Here is a 16885-nt window from a genome sequence, read left to right as displayed (position 1 = left end):
TGATGTAAAAACTTCAATAAAGGTTTTACAAATATATATATATTAACATATAATATTATAGCCAAAAAATGTGTTCACTATCACCCCAAAAGTTTTTTTCTCCTTGGCATCCTAATCACCATTGCTAATTTAAAATTCTGGATCTCAGACAAGTTCTAAGCTTTATTCTCTTCCTACTTTATACATTGAGATAAGAGTTTAAGAAGGACAATGATAATCTGGAGATCATCAAGAGGAGGGCAATGGATAACTGATCATTATGCTTTACATGACCCTACAAGGTTAGTTTCTGGTGTCACCATTCAGGAAATCAATTGTACGAGTACAAGCTAGATGAATTTTGACCAGATAACAATGATTTGAAAATTTTCTGTGGCTTTTAGTGGATCGTTAAACTCAATATTTGTTAGCAGAATTATGGCAGTCAAAAGTCTAGTGAAGGCTTAGCCTGTATTACAGGAGTCACAGCTTCCAGTGTGATGGAGATAACAACCATGCTGTTCTTGGCCATGATCAGAACACATTTGAAATTTTGTGTTCAGTTCTAAGTACCACAATTTAGAAAAGACACTCATAATCTGGAGATCTCTAAGAGAGAGAAAAAAGAATGGTGAAGGGTATATGAAGACCAGTTGAAGGAATTAAGGATTCTTAGCTTAGAGAAGAGAAAATGTGGGGAATAATGTGATTGTCTTCATATACTTAAAGAGAAGTAATATGGGAGAGGAATGGGATTTGCTTTATAAAGATTTAGAGGATAGAATTAGAGTACTGAAGAGAACTGGAAAACAGGTATATTTTGACTCAATATAAAGAATAAATTCAGCATAATGAAAGCTACTCTAGCCTGGAATATACTCTTTCAGAAAGATGAGATTTTTCTCTTACAGATAAATCTTAAAAAATAGCCATATGCCCACTTGCCAAGTATATTGTAGAATGTATTATTTGTGAGATGCAGTTTGCATTATGTGTCCTTTGAGGTCCCTTCCATCTCTGTGATTTTACAATTCTCACTGAAGAAAGAACTGCTTAAAATCCTTCTCTTATTCTAGGCCATTGAATTCTATCTGCTGATAGCTACAGGAGTGGACTTGTTCAGAGTATAATATCTCTTTCTTTATTCAAGTAATCAGGAGTCACCAATGCTTAGAGAAAAATTGAGATGATGTTCATAAATTGTTCATTTCTAAATGTGGTTGTTGGTGTTTCAAAGAATATCCAAACTGGAAGGAATCTTGGAAGTCATTAGGTCCAAGTCTTCTACCTTACACTGAGGATGAATGAGAAAAAGTAATAAATGGCAGATACAGGAATAAACCCTGGATATTCTAATTCAGAGTTTGGTGCTATTTCTATTTCATATAAAATGACAGCTGTATTTTCATGTCATGCTCTTCTTACTTCTCTTTCACAGCAAAAAAGTCATCCCCATGGTACCAGGAAACCAAACACAAATCACTGAATTTATCCTCTTGGGATTTTCTAAGAAGTCAGAGCAGCAGGGGCCCCTCTTCGGGCTGTTCTTGGGCATGTACTTGATCACTGTTGTTGGAAATTTGCTCATAATATTGGCCATTGGCTCTGATTATCATCTCCATACCCCCATGTACTTCTTTCTTTCCAATCTGTCCTTTGTGGATTTCTGTTTGGTATCCACTATAATCCCCAAGATGTTGATGAATATCTTGACACAAAACAAAGTCATCCTCTATGTTGATTGTCTTGCCCAGATGCATTTTTTTATGGTTTTTACTTCTTTGGACAATTTTCTTCTCACTGCAATGGCCTATGACCGTTTTGTGGCTATCTGTCACCCGCTACACTATACAGTCATCATGAGCCCTAGGTTCTGTGTCCTGCTAGTTTCACTCTCCTGGATATTAAGCCTTCTAAATTCCTTCCTTCACAGTCTGATGATAACAAGGCTCTCTTTCTGTAAAGACCATGAAATTCAGCACTTCTTTTGTGATCTTGATCAGGTTCTGAAGCTCTCTTGTTCTGACACCCTTATTAATTATATTTTTATATATACTGCAATTGGATTGCTGGGCTTTATTCCCCTCACAGGGATAGTTTTCTCTTATAGTCAGATCTGTTGTTCCATTTTGAAAATCCCATCTGCTGGGGGTAAATATAAAGCCTTTTCTACTTGTGGATCTCATTTCTCTGTTGTTTCCTTATTCTATGGCACAGGGTTTGGAGTCTATATCTGCTCTTCAATTACCCAATCTTCCTGGAAGAGCACAGTTGCCTCAGCACTGTATACTGTGGTCACCCCCATGTTGAACCCCTTTGTCTATAGCCTGAGGAATAAGGACATAAAAGATGCCCTGAGGAGGATAATTAGAAGGATAACCTTTTCTCAATGATGGAGCTGGGCTCTGGTCCTTGGTATAGGACAATAGCCCTTCAGGGGAAAATATTGGAAGGCAGAAATCTTGGATTTCTTAATTCCCTCCCCACTCCAGTCCATCCTCCATTTTGTCACTACAATAATTTTCCTAAAGTAAAGGTTTAACTCTGTCACAGTCCCAAGTACTAAATGTAGGTGGCTCCCAATTGCCTCCAGGATCAAATATGAAATTCTCTGATTCACATTCAAATCTGTGTTAAATTAATATAAAAATGTAACCCTTTACCCCTACATTAAGCCTGGATGCCAGCCAGCAAGTCATGAGAATAAAGAGCATCATGGGTACCCAGAGTCCTGCCTTCCAGAAGTGGCTGTCCCTTCCAGACAGAAGTCCCCTTTTGGATGGAGATGTGTCTGGAAATCAGGACTTGGAACCCAAACTATCCAATCAAAGGGCCCCATTAGGAGTGATGTCATTGACCTTATAAAGAGAGAGAGTTGAGCAGAAGCATTCTTTCTTGAGTGAGGGACTCTGCCTAATATGAGCTGGAGCACAGACTCTCTTCCTTTTTTATATCACTCCACTTGAAATCCAGCTGGGAACTGAATCCAGGGAAACATGGAAGTGTTTTATTTTTAGTTAAGGTGACCTGTTGATATTTCTCTCTGTCTCTGTCTCTCTCCATCTCTGTCTGTCTCTCTCCCTCTTCTTCTCTCTCCTTCCCTCTCCCCCATCTCTGCTTCTTTCTCTGTTCCTGTCTCTCATTTTTACAAATAAATAATTATAATTTAATATAAAATCTCCAAGAAAATTTTAATCATTACAAATCTCTTCATGACCCAGTCACCTTCTTCCTGTCCAGTTTTCTAAAAATTTCCTCTCTACCATGCACTCCTGACTCCAGTATCACTAACCTCTTTGCTGTTGAACAAATAAGATACACCATTTCTTATTTCTGAGCATTTTCTCGAGCTGTCCCCCAGAACCTGAATGCTTTCTCTACTCAACTTTACCTACTGGTTTCTTTCATTTCTTTTAAGTCCCAACTTCAAAAAAAATATTTACTGGAACCCTTTCCCAAATGCTTCTAATTCTAGAGCATTCCCTCTGTTAAGGATTTTTGATTACTCTTATATATATATATATTGTTTATACATATAGGTCTTTTTTGCATATCATCTCCATCATTTCATTGTGAGATCCTTGAGGAAATTAATTTGCCTCTTTTTGTGGCCCCAATGTTTAATCTAGTGACTGTCACATAATAGGAACTTAATAAATGTTGATTGCTAGATCTCAGAATTCCTTCCTTTCTGACCAACTTTGCTCTTATTGACTGTAATAACCTTGGACTTATTTTTCATGGTATTCATTCCTGGAGTTTCTGCTATAATGCCATCTGGTTTAACACCAACTGACGTCCTTAGGACATTTTTGAGTTCAAAAAAGCATTGGAAATGGAATGACAAGCCCTGGATTTTAGTCCTCTGCCTACCACTTATAATCTGTTTGCCCTTGGCCAAGAAGCCTAATATCTTTATCCATCAATTTTGTTATTTGTCACCAGAATTGGAGGCCTGACATAACTACCTAACTTTTTTTCTATACATAAATTAAATAATGTCTATGGTAGAACTTTGTCAACTGTAAAAAACATATAGCTGCAGAAAAGAAAGAAAAATCTGAGAAAATTGTTATGGGATTTCATCATTGTGAGTCTAGGTTCCAGCTCCTTCATGCCTTAGTAGATATCAATTATAAATTTATGTGATAAAAATAAAAGCAAACATCATCATGTGGTGGACAGCTGTTTCATAATGAAACTTTTTGTACTTTGCTTGATAACATGGGTGAAGTCCTAGTTTAGTTGGACCTGAAGGAATTGGAGCTTTGTTGACATATTCTTTGAGTTAAACAACTCAACTCCATTTGACAATGAGACATTGAATGTGAACTTCTGTGGAAAGTGAAATGGTTTTCATGGTCATCTTTGTCTCCATCACCCTCAAACAGAAGTCTGATCACGTAATTACTTTGCTTAAGGTGTTTTACTAGCTCCCTATTATAGCTGTATGAAATTTCATCTCTGATGGCATTTAAAATTCTTCATAATCAAACTCCAAAGTACTTTTTTGGGAAGATTTCACAAAACTGCCTCAATATACTCCATTCTAGCAAATGCACGTACTTGTACTCTCTTTTTGCTTCTTTAGCCTTTCCTAATCTGCTGACTTCTCAGCCTCTGCCTACAAACATGCTCAAATCTCCTCTACTGAATAAAAACCTCCTCCTGACCTCAAGCTAAATACTGCCCAACTTCTTACAAAGTACTCTACTTCTTTAGTCTCCATTCACTCATCCATGTCCATGAAATCTACCTTTTATCTTCACATCTAAAATTCCTCTCTCAAAACTATAAAATCTGAGCTTTCATTCTCCTTATTCAGTCCTCATTTTTTGGTCCTGCCTTCATTTTTATTCTCTCCTTTTAGCACAGCTCTGATATTTTTCTGTTTTTTTCATTGGATTCTGTTCCTTTCTTGTCCCCTCATTGTGGATATTCTGCCCAAGTTTCTGTGCTTAGACTCATCAGTTCTCTTTTAATGCTCTGTCAATGATCTCATCCATTTGGTATCAGAATTGTAGAATATCAGGGTTAGAAGGAATGTCAAAGACCAAACTATACATGAAAGGAATGATACTTTCTAGTACATATTCAACAAATTCTTTTCTTCTATTAAAATTTTCAAATGAACAATACACCTTGTAATTTTAATTCATTCCATTTTTGGAAAGTTTTAATTGTATATAAATCTTTCCTGACAGCAAAAGAAAATTTGTCTCTTTGCAACTTCCACCCTTTGCCTCTACTCACTCCTGATCTTTCTCTCTGGTGCCAAAGCTTAACAAGTCCAACAACTCTTCCATATGACAATCATTCAAATACTTTAAAATGCAATTATTATCCCAATGAGTCTTCTCTTTTCCAAGAAAAAATCCTAGTTCCATCAACTAGTCTCCCTAGGATATGGATTCAAGTATTTTCAGTATGCTGCTTGTTCTCCTCTGAATGTTCCTTCTCTCTCTCTCTCTCTCTCTCTCTCTCTCTCTCTCTCTCTCTCTCTCTCTCTCTCTCTCTCTCTCTCTCTCTCTCTCTCTCTCTCTCTCTCTCCAAAGTAACTTGCCAATGCCTTCATGAAACCCTGATGTTTAGAATATTTAGAATATGTTATTCCTGATGAGGTAAAATAAAGGCAGAGAAGAAAGACATCTCCTTATTTTTGCAACTTATGACTCTATTTTTTCAATCCAAGATTGCATTAGCCTTGTCAATTGCCATATCATATTGCTGAATTCATAGAGTTTGTAGTCCACTAAAACTTTAAGGATTTCTTCTCAGATCATCTGTGGTCTATTCAAGATTTTTCATTTATATTCATTGAATTTCATATTAGAAGAATCAGTCCAATAGTCTCAAATACCAAAATCTTTTTGGATTCTGTTTATTATCATCCAATGTGTTAATTATCCCTGGAAGTTTTGTGTTATCTGCAGATTTGATGTCCTTTGTTGAAATCATTGATAAGCAAAAGTTAAATGGCAGAAGGCAAGGCACAGATTCCTGGACAATCTATTGTAGATTTCCTGTCATACACTGAACCATTAACAGTTAGATATAGTAGTGGATATGTATGGAACTTAGTGTCAGGAAGACCTGAGTTAAAATTATACCTCAGAAACTCACTACCTATGTAGTTGGAGGAGGCTCAGATGCTTTGAGATACAGTTTCCAGAAAAATCACCATTAGAGGTGAGAGAGTCAGAAAGAAGCACTAAGAGAAAAGAAAGGAAGACTGAAAATTTCAATGATAACATAATATAAACATAATAAATGTAAGAACATAAACAGATAATGGTTCTTTTAAAGGACTAATATAACTGAAAAACCTTTACCTAATCTGAATTAAAAGAAGAGGACAGAAAACAAGTCAGTAAATTAGAAAATGTTCAAGGTGAAATCACAACAAAACTAGAAGAAATAAAGATAATAATTAGAACATATTATGTCCAATTATATGTTTAACAAATCCCAAATCTGAGACCACAAAAGAAATAAAAGAATAACTTCAAACATGTAAAATATCTAATAAATTAAACAATCCAGTGACAGAAATGAAAATTAAATTAGCTGTAAAGGAAATATCCAAAAAAGCCCTATAGGTCTTGATATTCGCAGGAGAATTCTATCAAACATTAATGGAATAGGTAGCACCCACCCTTCAAAAACTATTCTCCAAAATAGAGAAAGAAAATACTCTGCCATAATCCATTTATGAGACAAATGTAATCCAAAAACCTAAACTAGAGAAACATAAAACGCAGAACGAGAACTACAGGCCAATATCATTAAATAATACTGATTCAAAAAAGCTAAACAAAATTCTATCAAATACATTACAGCAATATATCCAAGAAATAATTTATTATGACCAAGTTGGATCTGTGCCAGCGATGGCTATTTCAGCTGTAGGGGAACAACAAACATAATTGATGATGTTAAAAATCAAAACACCCCACACCACATGATAGCTCAATAGGTTCAGAAAAGTAATACAGTGCAATGATCATATATGCTCAAACAAACAAGGACACTTCCAAGTAGAGGCATATAGGAAGCTTTAAAAAATATCATTTTAAAAATCAATCTAAAACCAAAAGTGAGCATCATATGCAGGGATGATACATTAGAAATATTTCCAATAAGTGCAGGAATGAAGCAAGAATGCTCACTTTCCCCACTATTTTTTGATGTAATTTTGAAAATGATAGCAATTGAAATAAGGCAAAAAAATTAAAAATAAGATAAGTAAAGAGGAGATAAAAATATTCTTATTTAAAGATAGGATGGAATACTTAGAAATCAGCAAAGATACTAATTGAGATAATGAATAACTTCAGCAAAGTTGCAATATACAAAATAAACCCTAAAAAACAATTGCACTCCTACATAATAATAACAAAATCCAAGAAACAATAATAGAAAAGGAAAGTCCATACAAATGATGATAAAAAGCATAAAATACATAGGAAGCTCTCTACCAAAGAACAGAAATAACTCATATAAATTCCATTATAACACACTCCTTAAAGAAATAATGGACAATGCAAAGAGCTGGGAAAATATTCAGTGCTCATGGCTAAACAATGCCAAGATAATAAAGATGACAATAATCCCAAAGTTAATTCATGCTTTTAATACTATACTAGTCAAATTACAATTACAAAAGATAAAGTAGATAACTTCAATTACATGAAATTGAAAAGCTTCTGCAAGGCAAAATTAATGCATCTATAGTAAGAAGGGAAGTGACAACAGGGAAATAATCTGTTTCAAGTTTTAATAGTAAGGGTTTGGTAATCAAGACACATGGAATATGTTTGTATTTATTATACATAAGTATATGTATGTTATTTTTATGTATTGTAATTATTTTCTTTTTTGAGAGCATTTATTTGTTTTAATATTAAATGTAATGATTAACATAATAATATAAAGGTGATTTGTTATAAATATGTAATATATTATAATAAATATGCTTATCTAAGAAAAACAAATTCTCACATTATCAGTGTCCAAAAATTTATGTCTTGTTCTTTATTTCTCTCTCCTGCTCTTCCCTCCTCTACAAGAAGGCAAGCATTATGACTTAGGTTGTACATATATTATCTTATAACACATATTCCCTGTTCATCATGTTGTGAAACAAGACACATATTGCTTACATAGAGAAAAATTCATGGAAGAAATAAAGTGAAGAATGGCAGGCTTCTGTTTGCATTCAGATTACATCTGTTCCTTCTGTGGTAGTGGATATCATTTTTCATCATGATTCCCTTGGAATTGTCCTGGACCCTTGCCTTGTTGATTAGAGTTGTCATTCAGAGTTAATCGTCATACGTTATTATTGTTACAGTGTACAACGTTTTCCAGATTCTGTTTACTTCACTTTTCTTCACTTCATACGAGTCTTTCCAGGTTTTTTCGGTGGTCACCTCATTTATCAATCCTGATGGCACAATAGTATTCATGACAATAATATAATACAACTTGTTCAGTCATAATAATATGGTTATAAATAACTATTTCTTAATACATACATTGTCAGGTTCTATAAACAAACAGTTCTCAAAAGAATAATTGCAAAGTATTGACAACTACATGAAATAATGTTCTAAATCACTAATAATTTCGCCTTGAAAATTGGCAAAGATGATAGAAAAGTGGCAATACTCTATTTTGAAGGAATACTAACACTTGGTGGAGCTATGAAATGCTACAACCAATTTGGAAAGCAAGTTGGAATTATGCACACAACATGACTAGAATATCCATATTCTTTGAACCACAGAATATATTACTGGGCTTATGCCAATAAGAAAACCATTAATAAGAAGAAAATCCCTTTTATTTATAGGAGCATTTTTTGTGATAGAAAAGAAAGTAGATGTCCATTGACTGAGGAATGACTAAACAAATCATGGTTATGAAAGTAATGGAAGGTAGCTATTTCATAAGAAATTATTTTGATATATCTGTGTATATATATATATATCTTCCTCCACAATATGGAAATATATTTTGTATGATAATCCTTGCATAATCAATATAAAATTGTTTCTTGTCTGAGGGAATGGGGGAGTGGAAAGAGGAAGAGAGAGAATTTCATCTCAAAATGTTAGAAAATGAATGTCAAAATGTGTTTTTACATGTATTTGGAAATAATAAAACATTATTGAAGGAAATAAGGTGTTTTTTTTATGAATATAGAAAAGCACTTAAAAGGTCAATGTGAACTGATTCAGAATGAAGTAGACAAAGCCAAGAAAATAGTAGCTATAGCTTATATGAACTAAAGCATTGTTACATAATTAAAACCAAGAAAACAATACTATATGCATCATGAGTTCAAAAATGGAAATAGAAAGAAAAAATGAAACTCACCTCTGAGTTTGGTCTCAAGGAAGAATTGAGAAAATGCCCATCTTCCTTTCTAAAGATGGAGGGAGGGGAATAGTATGGAATATCACATATCCTTTCTAATACAGTTGATATGTTTATGAGATTGCTGGAATTCATTTTCCCCTTTCTATTATGAGATTTATTATAAGAATGAACTAAATGCATACTTTTGTATGGGGAAGGAAATGAGTATATAAATGGTCATGAATGTGATATAGCAAAAGGAAGTATAAAAATAATTCTTAAAATATAATATAAATCAAAGTCCTTACTTTAACATATAATATAATAATGAAATTAAGACAAACAGATAAGAAGAATACAAAGAAATATAAAAATATTTTTATGAAATAATGCAAAGTGAAAAATTAGTAGAATTCACAGGCAGTGTTGTGGAACTATGCTCTCTGACCATCATGGTGAGAGGATGGAGTACATAGGTTATCAACCTTTGTTTGGAAATAGTTCAGGAGCCCCTCTCCATCGAAAGTGAGTGACCACCAGTGCCTAAATGAGCTGAAATGGGAATTTATGATTAGTTCTTTTCTAAAACCCTACCTTCCATGTTGGAACTAATAGTGTGTATTGTGCAGCTCTCAAGGAAGAGTTGTTTATATATCTCATGTTTTTGCAATAGTTATTTATAGGCTCCTAAAAGTCATTGCTTCATCTGCATTTTCTGTGGGATGAAATAAAGGTTTCTCCATACTCTATTTAAGTTCATTACCTTGATGTTTTACATGTGACTTGGGGATGCTCTTGGCTCACATTTCAGGGATTCCAGACATGAACTATATCTAAACTTTATTTTGAATTTTCCCTAGGACTAAATTTTGAGAATAGGATATAATTCAAAGAAGAGAATGTGATATTTGGGGGTTCAGTCTCCAGATCTGGACCAAGAATATATCATTTTGTTGTCTATTGTGGCCTCTAGACTTCATCATATAATAACAATAAAATATGTACATAGAGATTTAGGTTGTTAATTTCTTTTACAAACATTATTTTATTAGATCTTCACAAAAGCCATATGATGTAGGGTTTATTATCAGCATTTTGCACATTACACACTGAGGCTCAGAGAGATTAAATTACTTGTCCACAAGTACAAAAAGAATGAGTATCAAAAGCTGTATTGAAATTTAAATCTTCCTAATCAAAATTCAGAACTCTACTTGCTACACTATATCCTTCCCAATGAGGACTTCAAATGACTAAAAAACTTTTGATACTTGATGGATTGAAATGAATTGATTTAAACAGCATCACAAAGCAAGTTTGGTTAGTGTGTTCAATGTTGAAATTTTATTGAAATATTTAAGGATTTTTCTAAAAAAAATTCTTGACCAGGTATAATACTTAGCACAATCTAATTAAATGAAATTTAACAGGAAGAAATGTTTGGTCTTATAGATTTGGGTTCCAAAAGATTAATTTTATATGTACAGTGTAGAGAAACACAAAGACAATATCATATGGGATCTTATTAAAGAAACTGAAGATGTTGGTCTTGGAGAAAAGATTATAGTTGGACATGACAGCTTTCTTCATGGATTTGAATTATCACATGTGAAAGAATGACTAGACTTGTTCTGCTTGACTCCAAAAGAACAGAAGGAACAATGAGGACATCCACAAAGAAGCCAACTTTGGCACACCAGAAGCAAAAACTTCCTTGCAATATAAACACTACAATAGTAGAATGGAATGCTTTGAAAGGCAGTTGATTCCTTGTTTGGAATATAGTAGATGATTCATATTGGATTGAAGAGTCTCTGAGGTGCCTTCCTGCTCAAGATCTCCAGAGTTTGGTAACATCCAATGCAATATTGGACAGGTGGCATTGCTTGGAAGTTGGGGGGTTTGCCATTGTCTGCTGCCCCATAGGGAATTTAATTGCTCAGGAATTGGAAATACAATTATGTGATTTTTCTAATGAAGAGTTTAGGGGATTGGGCCTCTTTGGCACTAGAAATTACTAATACTCTTCCTGTTACTCCATAGCACCAGATACCAGTTATCTCAGACCAAGAGGAATCTGCTTGTGCCTCTCAGAGAAATCAATTCAACTACCTGGAACTTTTCACTTTTTCTGGGACCCAGAGTTTCTTCCTTCTTTGCCTTCCCTTCCAGCAGATACAGTCAGCCAAAACTGTCCCTTCGGTGATGTTCAGTAAGTGAACAGAGGTTGGAAGTGTTGGGAAGGGAGAGAGAAAAAGGGGAGGTGAGAATTAAGTGAATAAGAAGCAGGTAATCATTGTTCAGAAAAACAAGATTACCACAACTTCAGCATAGTTCAAATCACAATCAAGTCTGTAGAGCAAGAAAATATAACCCATGCTAGAGTCTACTTCAAAGCCAAAATTCACCTTACAGCCAAATTAGAAGGAAAACCAAAGGAGAGTAAGTCCCATATGCTAAGTAAGGTTTAGGTTCCATCATGAACATTTACTAGGAGTAGAATCTTGGCTCAATCACTTTCCCTCTTGAGTATTAAGCCACAAAATGGGGATCAAATTCCCTATTGACTTCATGCTGGGTATTTTTTTGTGAGAATCAATAGAATTGTGGAATGTTTTGGTGACCTTAATTCATGTCAGAAAGGTACATTTTAATTTTTGTCATAACAGAGATATGAGTTCACTGTGGGCCAATCCTTTTCAGTCAAGAATAATCCAAACACCAGGCAAAATCTTTAACCAAAGTTAAGTCTCAGATATTCTAATAGGAAACCTCATAAAGACTAGCAAAATAAAGCTCATGCTCCCTTTACCAGACACAGAGCACTACTAGGTTATGGTAAGGCCCTTTGCATTCAAACCTTGGATGACTTCTGTAATTCCACAGACCTCTCTGAATGGCACAGAAGGCTGACCTTTTCACTCAGGGCACAGGTTATAGAGTGATGGAATGAGAATGAGCACAGAGGAGGAGATGGAAGCATTCCCTACCCTAACTGTAACTGATAGGTAGACTGAAACCATTTCCCATGATCTGAAGGCACACAAGAAGATAAGGGAAGTTTTCAGAAAAGAGGTTGAAATTCCCATGAACATTGTCAGGAAGAAACATATGATAAGGACATAGGCACAGACTTTATACATGATTGGGAAAAGCAAATAGAACTGAATCTGATGCATGCACAAAGAGCAGGAATTCCTAGGTGCCCTAGAGATGAGGAAAATAAAATTTCCTTCCTCATATATATATAATATACATAGTCCAATGACCTTTGTTCCAGTCTTACCCATGTCACTAACTCGTTCATACTCTGTTTGTAGTATAGCCCACTAAGGGAGGTCATTTTGCCTTCTAGAGACATTATAAGCCATATGAGCCATCATTGCAATGTTTAGGGACATTCCTCAGGCTTTCTTAAATTCAGGAGGATCAGTTGCTTCTCTAATTCCCACATAATATCTTACTGTCCTAATGTAATTTTAACTGATATTTTTTATTTCTTATATATCTTTTCACCTGCGTCTTTTTTCTTCTCTATGCTCCTGATTGGGTTTAGAATAGATGATCTGAAATTCTTATCCCATTATTTTAATATATTCATCTCTCTCACTTTGTTATCTTTCTTCCATTTTCACCTTCCATACCTATTCTCATTCCTCAGTATGTTTAGACTTTTGCTGAGAATACTTATAATACACCCATAAAATTAACATATCAAAAGTAACCAGTATTTTGTGAGTTGTACTGTGAGTACGATTTAGGAAGTGTTTGGTACCAGGTTGTCTGGTAGTATATAATACCACCTATGTATATAATATATAATACTGTGTATAATATTGTGACTTAAAGACTCATCAATTATCAGTTAGTTGCTGCATTTATTTGCCTCCAAGGATGTGGGAACAGTTGGAGTGAGAGGAAAGAGAAAGAGGTTCCCAAATAAAAAAAGGCAGAAAGGATTCAAGAAACATGTAAGTAAGGATATGTGAGATGGGGCTGACAAACGCCTTCAACTATTTAAAGGATTGTCATGAGAAAGATTGGATATGTTTTGCTTGACCTCAGAGAACAGAAAAAGGAATAATGCAAGGAAGTTGCAGAAAAACAAAATAAAATTTAGACTTGATGGGAGGAAAAACTTCCTAATAATTATAGCAGTGGGATTCTACCAGAAGCATAGGCAAAAATTCCACCATGCCTAGGAAGAATTTCATGAGGATTCCGTGAAGGAGAGTAAAGGGTCTGTAAGAACAAATTATGTTACCCCTTTCCAACAGGTAGTCTTTGATCTCACTTTTCCCTGTTTGATCTCTGTACTCATGAGGGAATATGTCACTGTCTTTTTGTTAACTGAAGGCTGGATTATTTAATATCATCTGTTCAACCTTAGTAAACATCTTTTTCAAGAAATTAATTAATGCTGTTTGATTGACTAATATCAACCCAAAAACACACTGGAGGAAGCTGACAAGTATTGTAAGTTAGAGAGAACCTAAGAATACCTCAGGGCTACCTAGAACATTTAGAGCAAACATAGTTGTTGTCCTTTAGGGACCCAACTTCCTGGACTGAGTGTGGGTTTGCAGGGAAAACCCAGAGAACATTGTCCACAAGTGAAAAAGACAAGGATATTAGTGGAGGGTAAGTAAATAAGAATTGGCATGGCACAGCCCTCCTTTGGCCTGGACAGCCTTCTGGGTGAGTCTTCTCTCTTACTGGCCATCAACCCCAGCAGTCTAGTCTTGCTTAACCCAATCTTTCCCTCGGTCCCAGCCAACTGAGAAAGAAACTCTTTTCCTTGATCTCACTGGAATGTAATTTCTTTTGGTCTTAAAGATATCTGCCTTCCATAGTTATGCTCTGCTCCTACTTCTTCTGGAGTGGTAGCTATCTTTAAGCATTTAAAGGGAAAGAAAGAGGAATTAAACTCACTTTTCTTAGTCTAGAGAGTTCTTGGCAAAATGACAAATTTAGATTCAGTTTCAGGAAACAAACAAGCAAAAAAACCCAACAACAAACAAAAACAACCAAACAAAAAAACTCAATACTTTCCTAACAATGAGAGCTATCCAAATGCAGAATAGGTTATATCAGAAGGTGATGGGCTCATGTACACAAGAGGTCTATAAGCAACAGCTGTACATTGGCTTTTCATCTTTCAAATGACCCATCATCATCCCTGACTGTTTCAAAGGCATGATTCAATGTCTGGGGCCTTCTCACCCTGGAGCATCATTCTTCCATTCCTTCCTTCTTTTCCCATTGCTGAGTTTCTTCAAGAAACCCCCCCACTTTGGGGAAGGGCTCAGGTTTGTCACTATTCATTTGTCACCTGTCTGTGCTCCTGAGGCTCCAGGTTCTGTCACCAAGCCCTTGTATTGACACGTTCCTCTTTCATGTCTCTTCCATCTTATTTCTTATATTTTTATCTTTTACACAACCCAAGTCTGGCACACAGCAAATACTTAATAAATGTGTGCCGCCTATATAACCAATGTAGGAAGAGCTGAGTATGTGCTTTTCATTGCCACACCATTTTTGTGATGGGTCATGAAGAGAAAATTCTTAGTTAAGTAGAGGTTGGACTAAATGCGTTCCAGGGTCTATTCCAATTCTGAGATCCAGTACTACTGGAATTCATAGTCTTCTAGAAATTCTGTCTCTTACTCAGACTGTTTCTCACTTTTCTTGTAAACATAAAAAATACACCAGGTGACCCTCTCTTTGTTTGAAGTTGTTAACTCTACCCTTAAGATTTAGGTGGATAAGTGACTATGTCTAGAAACATTTACCTAGACTGAACAGTTCTATTTTAGTTTGAATCTGTCTTTCATCCACAACATGGTTAGCCTGGGCCATATGCTCCAGTGAGGTTTTTTTCCCTTTTCAAAGCCACATGGTTCAGAGGAAAGGAACCTAAACTGCCAGCTGGGATGGACTTTAGAATGCAGAATGCCTATTATAGAGGTTAGAGAACACCAGAACTAGAAGATCTTATTTCCTGGAGATCTTAAAATACTCTCAAGGCTGATGGAGCAAAGTTTTGGGTAGGTTGCCTTTTATACACACACACACACACACACACACACACACACACACACACACACACACACACACATATGTATATATATATATACATATATATATGTATATATATATATATATGTATATATATATATATATATATGAAACTCTATCTACCTTTATGGAGTTGGCTCTATGGAGCCTTAGCAACATAGATTCATCCAATACTGGAAGGTTGATCCCATATATTACTGATTATGTGTAGCTACAGCATATAAGAAAGGAGAAAAAAAACACAATCACCCTACGATCCTCCAAAGACCATAATTTATTTGAAAATGATCTATGAATTTCCAGAAAACTGTAACCTAACTATGAATCAGCAATCATAATCTAATGAAAACTAAGCCTGTATTAATGGAGTCATAGTTTCCACTAAGAAGAAAGTGACAATTTTCCTTGATCCATAATCAGACCACATTGGAAATTTTGTGTTTAATTCTGAGTGCCACCATTTAGAAAATAATCTGGAGAGGATGTAAGGAAGAGAAACCAGGATGGCGAAGGGTCTCTGAAAATTGAAGGAGCAAGAATTTCTTAGGCTCAAGGACAGAAAATATATGCAATATAAAAGGGATGTCAGGTGGTAGAAAAATGGGATTTATTCTGCAAAATCTCAGAGGCCAGCGTGAGAACATTGGATATACCTGGAAAACAGGTATGTTTTGACTCAATATAATGTAATAGGAAAATTAGGGAGAGAAGCATAAGGTGGAAAGTTGGCACATGCCAAAGAATTTTGGAGGAAGTATTCTAGAAGCCAGGGGGAGAGAGAAAAGGGTTAACTGATAGACAACTGTCACTTGATCCTTGGTCTTGGTCTTGGACTGCTTTTTGGATCATGGTCCTACCCAAGCAGAGGGAGAAAGATGCTTCTAGGAGCTTTTCCTATCTCAAGTCTTTGGAGAGCAAAGGACAACCCTTCAATCCTTTCCTGTGATTCCTGCTCAGCTGAAGAGCAGTTTGAAGCAGATATGATTATCCCTGCTGTTGGGGAGCATGTGTCAATTTGCCTGGGCTTTTATTTATTTATTTTTTAATTTTATAATATTTTATTTGATCATTTCCAAGCATTATTCATTAAAGACAAAGATCATTTTCTTTTCCTCCCCCCACCCCCCATAGCCAACGCGTGATTCCACTGGGCATCACATGTGTTCTTGATTCTAAACCATTGCCATGTTGTTAATATTTGCATTAGAGTGTTTGTTTAGAGTCTCTTCTCTGTAATGTCCCCTCAGCAGTTGTAGTCAGGCAGTTGCTTTTCCTCAGTGTTTCTACTCCCACAGTTTGTCCTCTGCTTATGAATAGTGTTTTTTCTCCTAGATCCCTGCAGATTGTTCAGGGATATTACACCACTACTAATGGAGAAGTCCATTACGTTCAATTATACCACAGTGTATTAGTCTCTGTGTAAAATGTTCTCCTGGTTCTGCTCCTCTCGCTCTGCATCACTTCC

The 16885-nt window shown here is 35.4% G+C and overlaps 1 protein-coding gene across 1 annotated transcript; it reads left to right on the top strand.

Annotated features, from left to right (window-relative positions):
* Positions 1 to 1433: 1433 nt before the first annotated feature.
* LOC130458273 (olfactory receptor 7C1-like) lies at positions 1434 to 2774 on the top strand. Its single transcript, XM_056822364.1, has one exon. The coding sequence runs from the start codon at positions 1434 to 1436 to the stop codon at positions 2370 to 2372; it is 939 nt and encodes a 312-aa protein (XP_056678342.1). The 3' UTR covers positions 2373 to 2774.
* Positions 2775 to 16885: the final 14111 nt, after the last annotated feature.

This window comes from Monodelphis domestica, chromosome 3 (assembly GCF_027887165.1).
Source record: "Monodelphis domestica isolate mMonDom1 chromosome 3, mMonDom1.pri, whole genome shotgun sequence".
In the NCBI taxonomy this organism is placed as follows: domain Eukaryota; kingdom Metazoa; phylum Chordata; class Mammalia; order Didelphimorphia; family Didelphidae; genus Monodelphis; species Monodelphis domestica.
Note: the sequence above shows the minus strand (reverse complement) of the source record. Positions and strands in the feature narration are given on the sequence as shown.

Bases quoted from the DNA above. Each gene is read 5' to 3' on its own strand.
- LOC130458273 (XM_056822364.1), top strand. From the start codon at position 1,434: ATGGTACCAGGAAACCAAACACAAATCACTGAATTTATCCTCTTGGGA.